Here is a 15,014-nt window from a genome sequence, read left to right on the forward strand (position 1 = left end):
ATACAACATTACCATTTCATACAAAGTATTATTTTCATTTTCAGGGCTAATCATTAACATTACAGACATGGTATCCTCCTGTCATTGTGACGGTATGTGTGATAAACTGATCTCAGGCCAGCCTATGAAAACAAACCTGATTTCCGTGCCTGTCTCTTGTCACAGCAAACCAGCTCTGATAGGCGGATTACCAGGAAGTAGTGGGTGGCTGAAGGCAGGGAATAGGAGGGCAGTTGAGGATTTGGATAGAGAACAGAGAAGAACATGATCACTGGCTGACCCACTTACTGCCTGCATCCTTACTGCCTTGTCTCCTCATAAACCATTCGTTTTGAATGAGGTCTTTCAGTAAATTCCTTATTCCACTATTATCTAGAAACCCCTCCACATAAACTAAACATCCCGACGCCACTACTTTCTCACCCCACCCCTCCATATAATCCAGTTGAGATTGTCGGGATGGGATGGGGAGGGGTCCTGGAGGACCTGTGCTTCTGAGACCGTAATCTCAACCCTTACTCTAAAGTACCCTGCGTGCTTTCCCTCCGGAGTTAAAACCTTCCGACAGTGGATTTTATCGGCCTGTTATTTCTCTTTTAGCTTGGTTTGTTTATATCTCTCTTTCCTCCCATGCCAAAGTCCTAGCCGCCCAGCCTGTGCCCCTGCCAGTGCCTCTGCCAGTACTCTGATTAAAGAGGGGGGAGAGAGAAGAGGGAAAGCAGAGAGGGGAGGGGGGCAGCGCACACAGTACAAAAACAGACCACTCTGTTCAGTACATATTAACAAACAGACCCTCAATCTAACAAACAGACCCTCCGCTACACAACTGAGGGTATACGCAGGTACAGTGTACACCAAATAACCACTTTTTTTGTGGGCATTGCGTATACTCACTTCTTAATCCCTGTGCTGCTTATCAAAGTATTGTAGTGGAGGTATACACTGTATCAATTAATATGACTGATAGAACAAATCAGAATGTTTAGCTTAAAATGTTGATAAACTTTTATTTATGTTTTAAGCATGCAAATGTTTCAAAATTAAAGGGGGGGTCTGATACTGTACATGTGAATTTCTGACTCAGTTGATAGTCTCATATATCTATTTCAATAATAGGCCAACTATTAAACATTTGCACAGTACTGCTTGGGTTGGCCTGACTGTGAAAGACCAATACGAGATTGATCATTTTAGGACATTCGGTTGTCACTGTTTTTACATTTTTCACAGAAGGCGTTTGGGAAATTTTGGGCAAAATTTGAGCATACCCACTTCTCCAGGCACCACTACATCACTGCACACACACATGCACACCGGCTAAACCAACCAACCAATCAACTAGCTGTGTTCATTTTTACCTGTTTGTGGCTTTCATGTTTCGATGTTTCAATCCACACAGTCACAGGCGGGCTTATTGACGGATGTGTGGCTCTCCTGCTGGAAATATACCATCTGCTGTTATGAGAGGCATGTCTGTCTGTTCAGCCGTCTGTCAGTATGTCTGTCTACCTCGGTGTCTGTCTGAAGTTCTTTACAGGAGCTGAGGAGTGTTGATGCACCAGGATCATGCACTTTCAGATGCAACACCACCACTCACAGTAACGACTTCCCTCGCCACTCCCTCCCTCTATCGCTCCTTCACTCCCTCGCTCTATCGCTCTCTTTCTTTCTCCTTTGCTATCGCTCCTTCACTCCCTCTATCGCTCCTTCACTCCCTCCCTCTATCGCTCTCTTTCTTTCTCCTTTGCTATCGCTCCTTCACTCCCTCGCTCTATCGCTCTCTTTCTTTCTCCTTTGCTATCGCTCCTTCACTCCCTCGCTCTTATGGTCTTTTTCCCTCCATATTTCCATCAATCTCCCTCTCTCCCATCTCCCCTCTCTCTCTCCCTGATGAGGACCATGGAGTCATCACCTTTTCCCCTCCACTGCTCTTCACTAGACCACCACGTGTTACAGTAACTGACTAACTGTAATTTAATTTATAGAGATTTAATGGACTGTCCCAAGGAAACATCACCATGGTCTGCCCCACTAACAAATTCACTTAAATCACTTTTTAATTGAACAATTAAATGTGAAAAATGTATTTGGTAATGGAGTGAGACTGAATATACTGCTACGCCCGAGACAGTGCTAAAGCCATAGAGCTATGGGGGAATAGTTTAGGGCCCAGAGTTTTATTGACCTGAAAACACTGTGCTATGGGCCTGGGGTTTTTCATGGTTAGGTTACAGGGCACTAGATATGATGTGTCTATCGACCTATGGCTATGGCATATTTTGAACAGGGTAGTTTCACAGTCTCTCTTGTCGCCTTCTTTCGCTCTAACACCTGGGTCCTCTCAAAGCCTGTTAAAAGCTCCTCTTTTCCACAGGCTTCTCTGTACTCTCCCTCTTCCCCCTTCTCTCCTCCTACTCTTTAGAACACTGCTCCGAGTCCCACATCTAGGACCGAGACAGTTTTAGAAGATCAAAACCATGACAGACCAATGAAAGGCTTCTCATTGGCAGAGACATCAGAGGGAATGAACAGGAACAGAGATGACAGAACGAAGTGACTGAGGCCTGTTAGATCGCTGTACTGTACAGTGCAGTCTGTCAATGTCAGTAGTGTACTAAGGCCTAGTGTGGCATCTGGTGCTCACTACCTTTTCATTTCACTGTTATGAAACCATACAGACAATCTACTACATATCTATCTAGTCATAGAATACATAGCAACACAGATCTGGAAACTTAACATCTTCAGTTGTTATGAGTCACAGATATCATATTTGCATACTAAATACTATATGTACTGTATGGCAAATCTTCAGAATTTCCAACAGTCACTCTGGTTTAGAATGACAGTATACTGTATACTCTGGTTTAAAATGACATTAATATACTCTACAGTATTTACTGTGGTTTAGATGGACCGTACAGTATAGTACAGAACTTTTGTATATACTGTGAAGTCACTCAGAGCGTGTTGTAAAGAGGCAGAGAATGCTTCATTAACTCTACCTTAATCTGACTCCTACACAGCTAGGGGACTGGTGATTCTTCTTGGGGCAACCAATCAGGTTTCCACTGGTGTACAAGATCTCCTGGTGAAGGGAACACAGTCCATACGATTTCCTTGTCTCTCTAATCTCCTATGTTTCCCTCTCTCTCTGTCTCTCTCTCAGATATCTCAGAGATGGAGTCCTACTCCCCACAGGAGGACCGTAGATCTCGCCAGTCGGACCTATCTTCCCACTCCTCCAACGAGAGAGAGAACCCCAGGTGGGTGGGTGGGTGGGAGAACCTGTCTGTTGATGAATACATATTATTAAAGTTGTTGTTACCTGTGCTGTGTTATATAACCACTACATTGTTACAGTATTGTTCCAGTGTCCAACCTGTCCTGGGAGGGAGGGAGGGAGGGAGGGTGGGTGGGTGGATGGATGTGAGAGGAGAGCTTCAGAATAGGTCAGTGAGGTACTGTTACAGTTCTTGTTACAGTGTCCAACCTATCCAGTTTGTGTCCCTCCCACCCAGACCTCTAACTAGCCTGGAAGACTCTCCCAGGGTAGCCAAGATGTCTGCCATGGCCTCGCCCTTTAGGGTGCCCCCCCTACAGGACCCAAACGCCCCGGGCCCTGTCATACTGACCTCAGAGGGGCTGCCACGCCTCGACGAGCAACCAGGTACCCACAATGCATATTTTATCCACAATGCATCTAGAAAAGTGTCCTCAAATCCTACCTACGCCCTGTTTAAATTAAATCGTATAACATTCGTAACCAGGTGTTAGTCTACAGCTTTTCAGCCTGGCATTATCTAGCCTGTCATTGATTGAGTATGTAATCAACCAGTACGGGTGGTCATTGATGAGAACTCACCCATCAGTATTTGTTTAGATGTGTTCATGTATGTGTGTTTCTTGTTTACCAGCGTCAGCAAAGATTACTCCTAAGATTCTGCTACGCCCCAGCCCAGAGGATGAAGAGCTCTATGGGTGAGTAGATCGCTGTCCAGAGTTATAGTGCCCTATAAGAAACACTGACCAGGCTAGCACATGGAAAGAGGGAGAGTCAGAGGTGGACTCTCCTCTCCTTTCTTTTCCTCTCCTTTCCTCATTCATATTCATGATGCATCCATGGCTCCATCTCTCTGCTGTGTGTGCGTGTGTGTGTGTGTGTGTCCGTAGGGAGGGAGGGTTATTTTTACGTTCTCCTAGCGCTGGGCTGGGTGTGCTGACAGGCACTATTTGTCTGTAGTCTGAGGGAAGAAAGGTGTGTCTCAACCCTCCTCTCTCTACTGCAGGTGAAACCTAGAATACACAACTAGCTGCAGACTAACTGCCTCGTAGTCTGACCTTGATCAGGACTTCTGTTACCTACAACTAGCTCCATGTAGTCTGAGTTTAAAGGGACAGAACTTAAATTGATAATGACATAGGCATATTTCTTTTGTTTTTTTTTACAAAAGGATAGTTCCTAAGCCAGTGTTTCAATTGGGGTAAAGAAAGTTCCACCAACTTTTGTTTCCAAAGCATCTCACCAATAGAGTTGATCCTAATGTAACCACTTGTAATGTTGCTTTCCATTCAGCGCTAACACAGTGATGGTGAGTTTCCAGAAGGGGGACAGTGTGGGCCTGAGGCTGGCGGGGGGTAACGATGTGGGCATCTTCATCGCTGGCATCCAGGAGGGTAGTCCTGCCGAGGAGGAGGGGCTACGCACAGGAGACCAAATCATGAAGGTAACCATCTTTGGCACCGTGAACGGCATTGGAACATCTGAGTTCAATACAAAACCTGTACACCAAAGGCAAATAATGTACATCTGTAAAGTCAACACCAACTTTCTGAAAGCTGTTGTGTTGATAACTGGAGACTCATATTTTGAATTGTAGTCAATTAAACAACCCTTAATTTCCCCATGAACCCTTTGTGTGTGTGTGTGTGTGTGTGTGTGTGCAGGTGAATAGCGTTGACTTCCGAGGCATCGTGAGAGAAGAGGCTGTTCTGTTCCTGTTGGAGATTCCTAAAGGAGAGGACGTCACCATACTGGCCCAGAGTAAACCTGATGGTGAGGCTTCTACAAGGTTCTAGAGATTGTCTCACAGAGTTCTAAAGAGTTCTCTGGTCTTCGTGTTTCACAGGGTTCCCAGAGTTTCCTGGTTCTATAGTACTTCAGAGGGCTCTAGACACAGGTTCCATATACACTTCTATGGTTCTCGACTTCAATCGTTTTCCAGAGAGTTCCAAAGTGCTAATCTTACACTGCCCCTCAGTATTCCATAGTTATCCACATAATCTGATTTCATTTCAGGGGAATATGGTAGCGCTCACTAAATTATGAAATGTTTCCTGACAAGACAATAATATAATAATAATAATATATTCCATTTAGCAGACACTTTTATCCAAGCTGACTTAGTCATGCGTGCACACATTTTACATATGGATGGTCCTGGGAATTGAACCCACTACCCTGGCATTACAATCGCAATGCTCCCCAACGGAGCTACTAAACTTGGGCTGAGTTACAAATGAACAATGTGGAACAGCTTGGTGGAAAAAGAAAAGGGAGAGTGGGTCAGTCCTTTTTCTTAGTCAGTCTAGTTGAATAGGTGCTATATGCAGCAGGATATGAGAGGATTAAAGTGAACAGTGGAATAACCCCGTGAGCAGAGTAGTGCACACTGTCCTCTCCACGCTCCTCTCTACTCATTACACAAACACTGCGGTCAGACCCCAGGTCTACACGCACGCATGCATGCACAAATCGCACACGAATACAGACAAGTACACACACACATATACAATAACTTTGTGTCAGTGTGATACAGAGACAGCAGCTTGTTGCCCATCGGCACAGAAACCAGTTACAGCCAGTCACGCACACACACACACACAGAGAGAGGGACACACAAGTTACGTAATGAGAACATTGCCTCATAAACCCATTGCCCCTGAAATGTGACATGTAACATGTACAGTACAAACCGAGTCTCTGTATAACTGTGTTAGGGTTTATGTATGTACTATGGACTGCATAAGTTCATCTTGAAATGAATGAATCTTTAAAAACTGTGTTGGTGTGAACTATGTGTATACTACTAGCCTATAAACCTTATGTCCCTGTTTGTGTGGGTGCTTAGTTGTGTCTGTTTAACTATGATGGCACCCTATTTAATTGTGTAGTGCACTACTTTTGGGATGCATCCTGTGTGTGTGAGAGGGACCAGGGGCCTCATCTGCAGACAGACAAAAAGGCAGGCAAGCAGGGAGCAGTGAATTGTTGGAGGTGCGGTCTATTAGCCAGCCAGGCTGTGTAAAGCTAGCAGCTGGGTTGTCGGGGAGCGCTGTGGGAACGTTATTGAATTTGGAACCCCACCAAATCTTGTACTACAACTCTGCGTACACACACACACACACACACACACACACACACACACACACACACACACACACACACACACACACACACACACACACTGACAGCAGACAGCCAGCCTAGGAGAGGACGGGCATGATTGACCTCTACTGTCACCATCTCTCTCTTCCTTTCTCATCCCTCCTCTCTCTTTTTAGCTCACCCCTTTGTCATCTCTTCCTCCCTTTCTCTCTCTCTTCCTCACTCTCCCTCTCTCCCTCTCCTCTTCCCTCTTCCCTCGTCGCTCTCTCTCCTCTCCCCTCTTTCTCTCTTTCTCTCTCCTCGTAATCCCTATCTCCTTGGTGTGAGATTGTGATGTTTGCCTGCTACCTAAACTTCTTGCTCCGGGCAAACGCTATACCACGCCCACGAATGTTAGTTTCTTCTCCGCAATGACTCTGGATCGGAGTACCTCCCTGACGATTTCTAGAACGCAAACTCATTCTAACCCTTCTGATTGGTCCCAGAAACCGATGGGTTGAACATATGTGGGTAAAGCTGCATTTTGAAAATTCATCATTGGCTTTGATACTCTGATTGGTTAGAGATAATCCAATCACTGATTACTTTGTTTTGTAAAACACCCTACATTTTCACAAACGACTTCAACGATGGCAGTCTCAGACTGAAGTATGTAGTGAACTTAGAGCAGCAGAAGAATTCATTTTGTGATCAGGAAGTAGTGGAGTGCAAGTGTGATCCGTAGAGAATGGGACTGAATGGGCGCACATGGAAAGGAAAGGGGGACATGGAACATTGGTCGTAAGGAACCACTTGTAGCAACCAAACGTTCCCGTTGGCGTTCATTAACCCTTGTCACTGAGAGCTACAGGGTTTTCAGGAAAGTTAGTGCTCGGCTTGACCAAAACTCTGCATGCCATTTAGCTCTTCAGAACTAGGGGTTGGTGACTACTGATGTACAGTGCGTGCTATTGTACATTTGGATTTGTAGTATGAGCAAGGAGTGAAGCCTGATCTCTCACTTCCTCTCGCTCTCTCTCGCTTTCTCTCCTCCCCTCCCTCTCTCCAGTCTACAATGACATCCTGGTATCTGGTCGTGGGGACTCGTTCTTTATCAGGACTCATTTTGAGTATGAGCGGGAGGCTCCCCAGAGCCTGGCCTTCTCCAGAGGGGAGATCTTCAAAGTGGTGGACACTCTCTACGATGGCAAGCTGGGCAACTGGCTGGCCATCCGCACTGGCAAGGACAAACAGCTGCTGGAGAAAGGCATCATCCCCAATAAGAGCAGGTAATCATCCCTAACTTGAGCAGGTGAGAGAGAGACAGCGAGGAGCTAGCTACTGTAGCACAGTTAGCTAGGGTCCAAGACATCATCCCTAACTAGAGCAGATGAGATGGAATGGGAGGGAGTAACCTTAACCATAACAGTTAGCTCAGGTCCAAGACATCGTCCTTAGAGCAAGTCAGGATTGGGCCCTAGTATAGTAACTTTTAGAGGACCGATACGATTCCCTGGCCTTCAGTTGACTGTCGGGAGTGTTCAACCACATCAGTCAAATCAGAGCCATCTCTCTCCCACATCCCACACTCCTAGATCACACACTAGGGTTCCCCAACTGGCGGGCCGCAGCTCAATCTAGGTGATGATCCCTTCACTAGAGTCTCCCCCTGATCCCTGCACACACACACACACACACACACACACACACACACACACTCACACCACTCATCTGAACTGCTACTACACCAACATCTCCTCCTCCTCTGTTTTAATGTCCTCCTCTCCTCCCCATTTTCCTCCTTCCATGTGCTCTCCCTTCTCTTAGAATAGATCCTCAGACCTTGGCTGTGGGAAGTTATTTGAACTGAAACAACTTGAAAGTGTTTATTTTCTGTCTTTTATCGTAAAAACACGTGTCTTGGTTCATCTTTCTCCCTCTCTCACACCCACTTACCTTTTTTTCACCCCAACACACTGCCCTCACTCTATGCTGACTTCACCATCGCTTTTTCAAAACATATCACCCCATATCACCCCTCTTCCCTCCTTTCTAACCTCTCCTCATAATCCCCATCTCTTATTGCTCCTTTTCTCCCTCCCTCCCCCTCTTTCTCCCAGGGCTGATCAGATGGCGAGCGTACAGAACTCCCATAAGGCTGCTGGCACGGACCGCGCCGACTTCTGGCGTCTGAGAGGTCAAAGGGCAGCCAAGAGGAAGGAGCTGAGGAAGAGCAGAGAGGATGTCAGCGCTACGCCCATCGCCACACGCTTCCCTGCGTACGAGAGAGTCGTGCTCAGAGAGGGTGGGTCTGATCAACACAGGGAAACCACACAGGAAATTACACACATGGAGAGGGAGGCTGTATCACATCCGGCCGTGATTGCGAGTCCCATAGTGCGCCGCACAATTGGACCAGCATCGTCCGGGTTTGGCCGGGGTAGGCAGTCATTGTAAATAAGAATTTGTTCTCAACTGACTTGCCCAGTTAAATAAAGGTTAAATAAAAATAACATATAATAATTTAAAAAGGGAGGAAAGGGAGGGGCGGGAAGTGTTTCAGAGGAATACAGATTTGAGTGGAGATTTGAGGTGATACAGATGCCGGCCATAATTGGGAAACACACAGGAAACTGGAGGGGGAGTGGGAAGAGAGAGCGGGAGATAGAGTTGAGGAGAAATACATAATTGACGAACGGAGGAGGGGGGTGACAGCGTTTTAGGAAGTAATGAGGGGTGAAAGAGGGGCAGGCCAGCATTAGGTAACACAGAAAACAAAACACACACACACACAGGAGTGACACAGAAAAGGGAGAAATCGAGAGTTAAAGAGAGGGGAGAGGGAGAAGAGTGTGTGTGGGTCATCATGCTTTAGCAGGAAATACACACCACAGGGAGAGGGGGAGAGATGGCAAAAGGGATGAGGGGGAGAGGAGAATGTTCCTTAGAGAACATCAACGTTAGCTATCCTGCTACAGAGATTTTTGATGTCGGGATGCACGCGCCTCACTCAAACGTGACATTTTATGGTAAAACAGAAAATGTCTCTATTGATTTAACTATTAGCCATTGTCAGCCCCCGCCACACACACACATTTATACATGGCCCCCAATATTGTGCATGATAAACCCAGTAATGATCGTCATGTTGTACTACTGCAAAGGAGTGACTGTCTAAAGCATCATCTCCTCTCTTGTCCTGTAGCTGGTTTCAGACGTCCTGTGGTTCTGTTTGGTCCTATAGCTGATGCAGCCAATGACAAGCTAGCCAACGAGCTGCCTGACCTGTTTGTCATCGCCAGTGAGTCTCTCATTTTGTCTGTCTCTGTCTCTGTCTGTCTTGAGACACACTAGTCATTTGTTGAATAACACGTTCTCTGTCCATTGTCAGAAACGGAGCCTAAAGATGCCGGGTCGGAGAAGTCCTCAGGAGTGGTGAGACTTAACACCATCCGCCAGATCATCGAGCAGGTAAGAGCTTCTCTCTCCCTTTCTCTATCTATAAATCTATCAATCAATCTATCTATTTATCTATCGATCAATCACTCGATCAATCAATCAATCTATATATCGATCTATCTATCTATCAAAATATCTATCTATCTATCAATATATCGATCTATCTATCGATATATCTATCTATCAATATATTGATCTATCAATCAATCAATCTATCAATCAATCTATTAATCTATAGATCTATCTATCTGGAACGCTAATTTATGGTGTATCTATCAATCTGGAACACAAATTTATGGTGTATCTATCAATCTGGAACACAAATTTATGGTGAAGAACCGCAAATAACATGTTCCCCCTTAAATAATGCTGGCACATTTCAATCACACAGAACTTGATTACATCGCAGGACATGTTGAATAGAAAGCGAAATGCGGTTTTAATCATGACACAGAAAGAAGCTGTTTCTGATGACTAAAGGCAAATTTTGCAGATTGAGATACCAAGACTGGCAGCGCAATCTATCCCTAGTAATGTTGGTACTGTAGCCTCCTTTCATCTACCTACTTTTGTGCCTGTGTGTAGGCAAGTGGCAGAAATATTAAATTTGGGCTGTCATTTTTAACGGTCTTTCAATCCCGTGTCGTATCAAAGCAGGGCCGGCTCAAAGGGGATCCAGAGGATTGGCTACAATAATTGACATATTGCCCACCGAACCAAATCCCGATTTTAGCAACCGATGTATAAGCGATGCATTTCTCCGCAACACTTTATGATAGAAATGAACAGTAATATACACAAGAAAAGACACAACTTTGATGCACATCTTTGATTTGTCACTATGACATTCCGAGCCTGAGCTACGATGTGCAGAAGTCAGTCTTAAATCTTTTTCTACTTTGTTCTCAACCGGATTTACAAGTAATCTCATACAAGGCTGACTGTCGCAATCAATGCTATTCAATTGAGCCATTCACTTGAAAACTGCACAAGAGCATAAAGCATTATTTTTTGTAACTTATTGTCCAGGTGTACTGAATAAGGTGCCATATAATAATGGATTGTTCATGTTACATATACAGTGCCTTGCGAAAGTATTCGGCCCCCTTGAACTTTGCGACCTTTTGCCACATTTCAGGCTTCAAACATAAAGATATAAAACTGTATTTGTTTGTGAAGAATCAACAACAAGTGGGACACAATCATGAAGTGGAACGACATTTATTGGATATTTCAAACTTTTTTAACAAATCAAAAACTGAAAAATTGGGGCGTGCAAAATTTTTCAGCCCCCTTAAGTTAATACTTTGTAGCGCCACCTTTTGCTGCGATTACAGCTGTAAGTCGCTTGGGGTATGTCTCTATCAATTTTGCACATTGAGAGACTGACATTTTTTCCCATTCCTCCTTGCAAAACAGCTCGAGCTCAGTGATGTTGGATGGAGAGCATTTGTGAACAGCAGTTTTCAGTTCTTTCCACAGATTCTCGATTGGATTCAGGTCTGGACTTTGACTTGGCCATTCTAACACCTGGATATGTTTATTTTTGAACCATTCCATTGTAGATTTATCTTTATGTTTTGGATCATTGTCTTGTTGGAAGACAAATCTCCGTCCCAGTCTCAGGTCTTTTGCAGACTCCATCAGGTTTTCTTCCAGAATGGTCCTGTATTTGGCTCCATCCATCTTCCCATCAATTTTAACCATCTTCCTTGTCCCTGCTGAAGAAAAGCAGGCCCAAACCATGATGCTGCCACCACCATGTTTGACAGTGGGGATGGTGTGTTCAGCTGTGTTGCTTTTACGCCAAACATAACATTTTGCATTGTTGCCAAAAAGTTACATTTTGGTTTCATCTGACCAGAGCACCTTCTTCCACATGTTTGGTGTGTCTCCCAGGTGGCTTGTGGCAAACTTTAAACAACACTTTTTATGGATATCTTTAAGAAATGGCTTTCTTCTTGCCACTCTTCCATAAAGGCCAGATTTGTGCAATATACGACTGATTGTTGTCCTATGGACAGAGTCTCCCACCTCAGCTGTAGATCTCTGCAGTTCATCCAGAGTGATCATGGGCCTCTTGGCTGCATCTCTGATCAGTCTTCTCTTTGTATGAGCTGAAAGTTTAGAGGGACGGCCAGGTCTTGGTAGATTTGCAGTGGTCTGATACTCCTTCCATTTCAATATTATCGCTTGCACAGTGCTCCTTGGGATGTTTAAAGCTTGGGAAATCTTTTTGTATCCAAATCCGGCTTTAAACTTCTTCACAACAGTATCTCGGACCTGCCTGGTGTGTTCCTTGTTCTTCATGATGCTCTCTGCGCTTTTAACGGACCTCTGAGACTATCACAGTGCAGGTGCATTTATACGGAGACTTGATTACACACAGGTGGATTGTATTTATCATCATTAGTCATTTAGGTCAACATTGGATCATTCAGAGATCCTCACTGAACTTCTGGAGAGAGTTTGCTGCACTGAAAGTAAAGGGCCTGAATAATTTTGCATGCCCAATTTTTCAGTTTTTGATTTGTTAAAAAAAGTTTGAAATATCCAATAAATGTCGTTCCACTTCATGATTGTGTCCCACTTGTTGTTGATTCTTCACAAAAAAATACAGTTTTATATCTTTATGTTTGAAGCCTGAAATGTGGCAAAAGGTCGCAAAGTTCAAGGGGGCCGAATACTTTCGCAAGGCACTGTATATTGGAAATATTGTCAAATCTAGGCTAGACTTAATTTTTCCATCATTATTATCATTAAATAGTCTACCATCCAAAATATGTCATGTTTAACAATGTAGAATTGCAGGAAATTTGCCTTTATCTAGGGTTCCCCAAATGAAACTAGGTCAATGTGGTGCATTTCACACTTATCAATAAACTAGGATGAAAATGCAGGCCCAAATGCAGTTTTAATAAACTCTAGGCTATTTAATCTATCAAAAAGCATTTGTGATTGTAAATGGTTTATTTGTAGTACGAGTAAGATGGCAATTACCAGTTAATAAATTGATACAGAAATTGTAGGTGTGCCACAAATGTTAAAATCCCATCAAGGTGTGCCACGGTTCAAAAAAGGTTGTGAACCACTGATCTAGATCTCTCTCTCTCTCTCTCTCTCCCTCTCTCCCTCTCTCCCTCCCTCCCTGTAGGACAAGCATGCCCTGCTGGATGTGACTCCCAAGGCGGTGGACACTCTGAACTACACCCAGTGGTACCCCATCGTCATCTTCTTCAACCCAGACAGTAAACCAGGGGTTAAGGCCATGAGGCAGAGGGTGATACCTGGTTCCAACCGCAGCGCTAGGAAACTATATGAACAGGCTGTCAAACTGAGGAAGACCTGTTCTCACCTATTCACTGGTTAGTCACACACATGGATCCGCTTCACACCCACAGTTACACAGAGATACGCAAACAGATACACATGCGTACACACACCATTTACTTTTATCTACCACCCTCAGGAGTGTCCATGTAGTTGGCCAGTGAGTTGACCTCTGTCTCTCTGTGTGTGTATATGACTATCTGACACACACACACAATCCTGTAGTTGGCTAGTGATTCACTGATTCATTCATGATGACTATCGAGTCTCTAACGTCAATAAACAAATAGTTAAGCAGCCAAATATAGAACACAAGATCTTCCTGCATGAGGGATAATCTGTTGTATCTATTTTTTGTGCTGATACACCCCCCTCCCTCTCTCCCCCTCTCTACTCGTTCTCTTCTCATCCATCGTGCTATTATCTCTCACCCTTTTCTTTCCTTTCTCTTCCATTCTTTCGCTTCTCTCCCACTCTTTCTCTCCCTCTGTCCGCTCTCCCTCTCTTTCCCAATCCTCTCTCTCCACCTCTTTTTATTTCTCTCTCAACTTCCTCTATCTCCCTTGTATCTATCTCTCTCTCTCTCTCTCTTTACCCCCCTCTCCTCCTCGCTCCGGCGCTCTCCTCCCTACAGCTACTATTGATGTGAACTCGGCCAACGATGCGTGGTATGGCAGTGTGAAGGACTCTATCAGGGAGCAGCAGACTCAGGCTGTATGGGTGTCTGAGGGGAAGGTAAACACGCTCACCATACAGTGCTCATACACTGGATACTGTACTATAATGTACTGTACCATAATGTACTATACTATACTAGAGATGTGCCAAATCGAGAAAAAAAATTAAACATTTAAACTGCCATTTTCTTATCGGTTTTCCGTTAAGAACATTTGATAAAATTCCACATGAAATCCTATTGCATGGTATGACTGCTAAGGGAAGATTAATTCCTACCAAAGTCATACAGTAGGCTTAGTTATTTGGAATCTGCTTTGTGGCTTCCCGAGTGGGCAGGTGAAATTTTGTCCCAAAATCGATCGTTAATTCACGTTGACTCTAGTGTTCTTTCCATTTCTTATGTGCATGAGTGACTCGCACCTAAAAGAAACCTAGCCAAGTGATCACAGTTCTTCTCTTAAATTAACAACCTCATGCTAATCACATTAGCCTACATTAACCGTCCCGCAGGGGACCCACCGATCCTGTCAAGGTTCAATTCTCTTTTACCTCCATTACGTGTCTCTCACTCAATTTCGACCGCTCCCTATACACACAAGCGTGCTGCACACCCAAACTCCTATTAGGCCTACTGTGGACAAGCTACATTCCTTGTCAAATCACGATAGCTTTATCGTGAATTCAAAATGTACTGCTTGATTAAAAGTAAGCTGCACTTTTGAAATAATGGATTTGTCTTGTCTATTTTTTTTCACGGACTGCTATAGTGTCGCATTTAGAATAGGTTACAACCCCTCCTAAACCTAGGCAGGTTCCTGACTGAAATATGCAACAAAACATTTTTGATGAAGCCAAATAGAATATTCATTAATGGCCTACTTTGTTTTATGTTCAGCCTGCCTGCCTACCAAGTTTAAGCTCACAGATTAAACACAGGGCAAAAGAAAACGCGCCAAAATGCGGGTTAAAAAGGTTAATGCTGTTAACTCTAGGCGATGTCTCAACTCCCATTATAAAGGGGGTATCAAATCAAATGTATTTATGAAGCCCGTTTTTACGTGAGAAGATTTCACAAAGTGCTTTACAGAAACCCAGCCTACAACTCCAAACAGAAAGCAACGCAGATGTAACACCCCGTTGAAACGGGACGTAAACGTTGATATGAGAGAGAAAGACGCAC

General features: G+C 44.3%; 1 protein-coding gene across 5 annotated transcripts in view; it reads left to right on the plus strand.

Annotated features, from left to right (window-relative positions):
• Positions 1–15,014, plus strand: part of LOC110526042 (tight junction protein 2) — a 126,399-nt gene that overhangs the window by 102,442 nt on the left and 8,943 nt on the right. For all 5 annotated transcript variants that reach the window (XR_016496702.1, XM_090238028.1, XM_090238027.1 and 2 more), the window contains exons 8-18: positions 3,170–3,266; positions 3,522–3,670; positions 3,918–3,981; positions 4,577–4,727; positions 4,948–5,056; positions 7,437–7,656; positions 8,488–8,672; positions 9,573–9,668; positions 9,759–9,838; positions 12,981–13,191; positions 13,791–13,891. Coding sequence is in view for 4 of the 5 variants with exons in the window: in XM_090238028.1 (XP_090094154.1) it covers positions 3,170–3,266; positions 3,522–3,670; positions 3,918–3,981; positions 4,577–4,727; positions 4,948–5,056; positions 7,437–7,656; positions 8,488–8,672; positions 9,573–9,668; positions 9,759–9,838; positions 12,981–13,191; positions 13,791–13,891 (1,463 nt within the window). In the remaining variant the exon portion in view is untranslated. The remainder of the gene's footprint in view (positions 1–3,169; positions 3,267–3,521; positions 3,671–3,917; positions 3,982–4,576; positions 4,728–4,947; positions 5,057–7,436; positions 7,657–8,487; positions 8,673–9,572; positions 9,669–9,758; positions 9,839–12,980; positions 13,192–13,790; positions 13,892–15,014) is intronic.

This window comes from Oncorhynchus mykiss, chromosome 6 (genome assembly GCF_057628025.1).
Source record: "Oncorhynchus mykiss isolate SJ-2025 chromosome 6, ASM5762802v1, whole genome shotgun sequence".
NCBI classification, from domain to species: domain Eukaryota; kingdom Metazoa; phylum Chordata; class Actinopteri; order Salmoniformes; family Salmonidae; genus Oncorhynchus; species Oncorhynchus mykiss.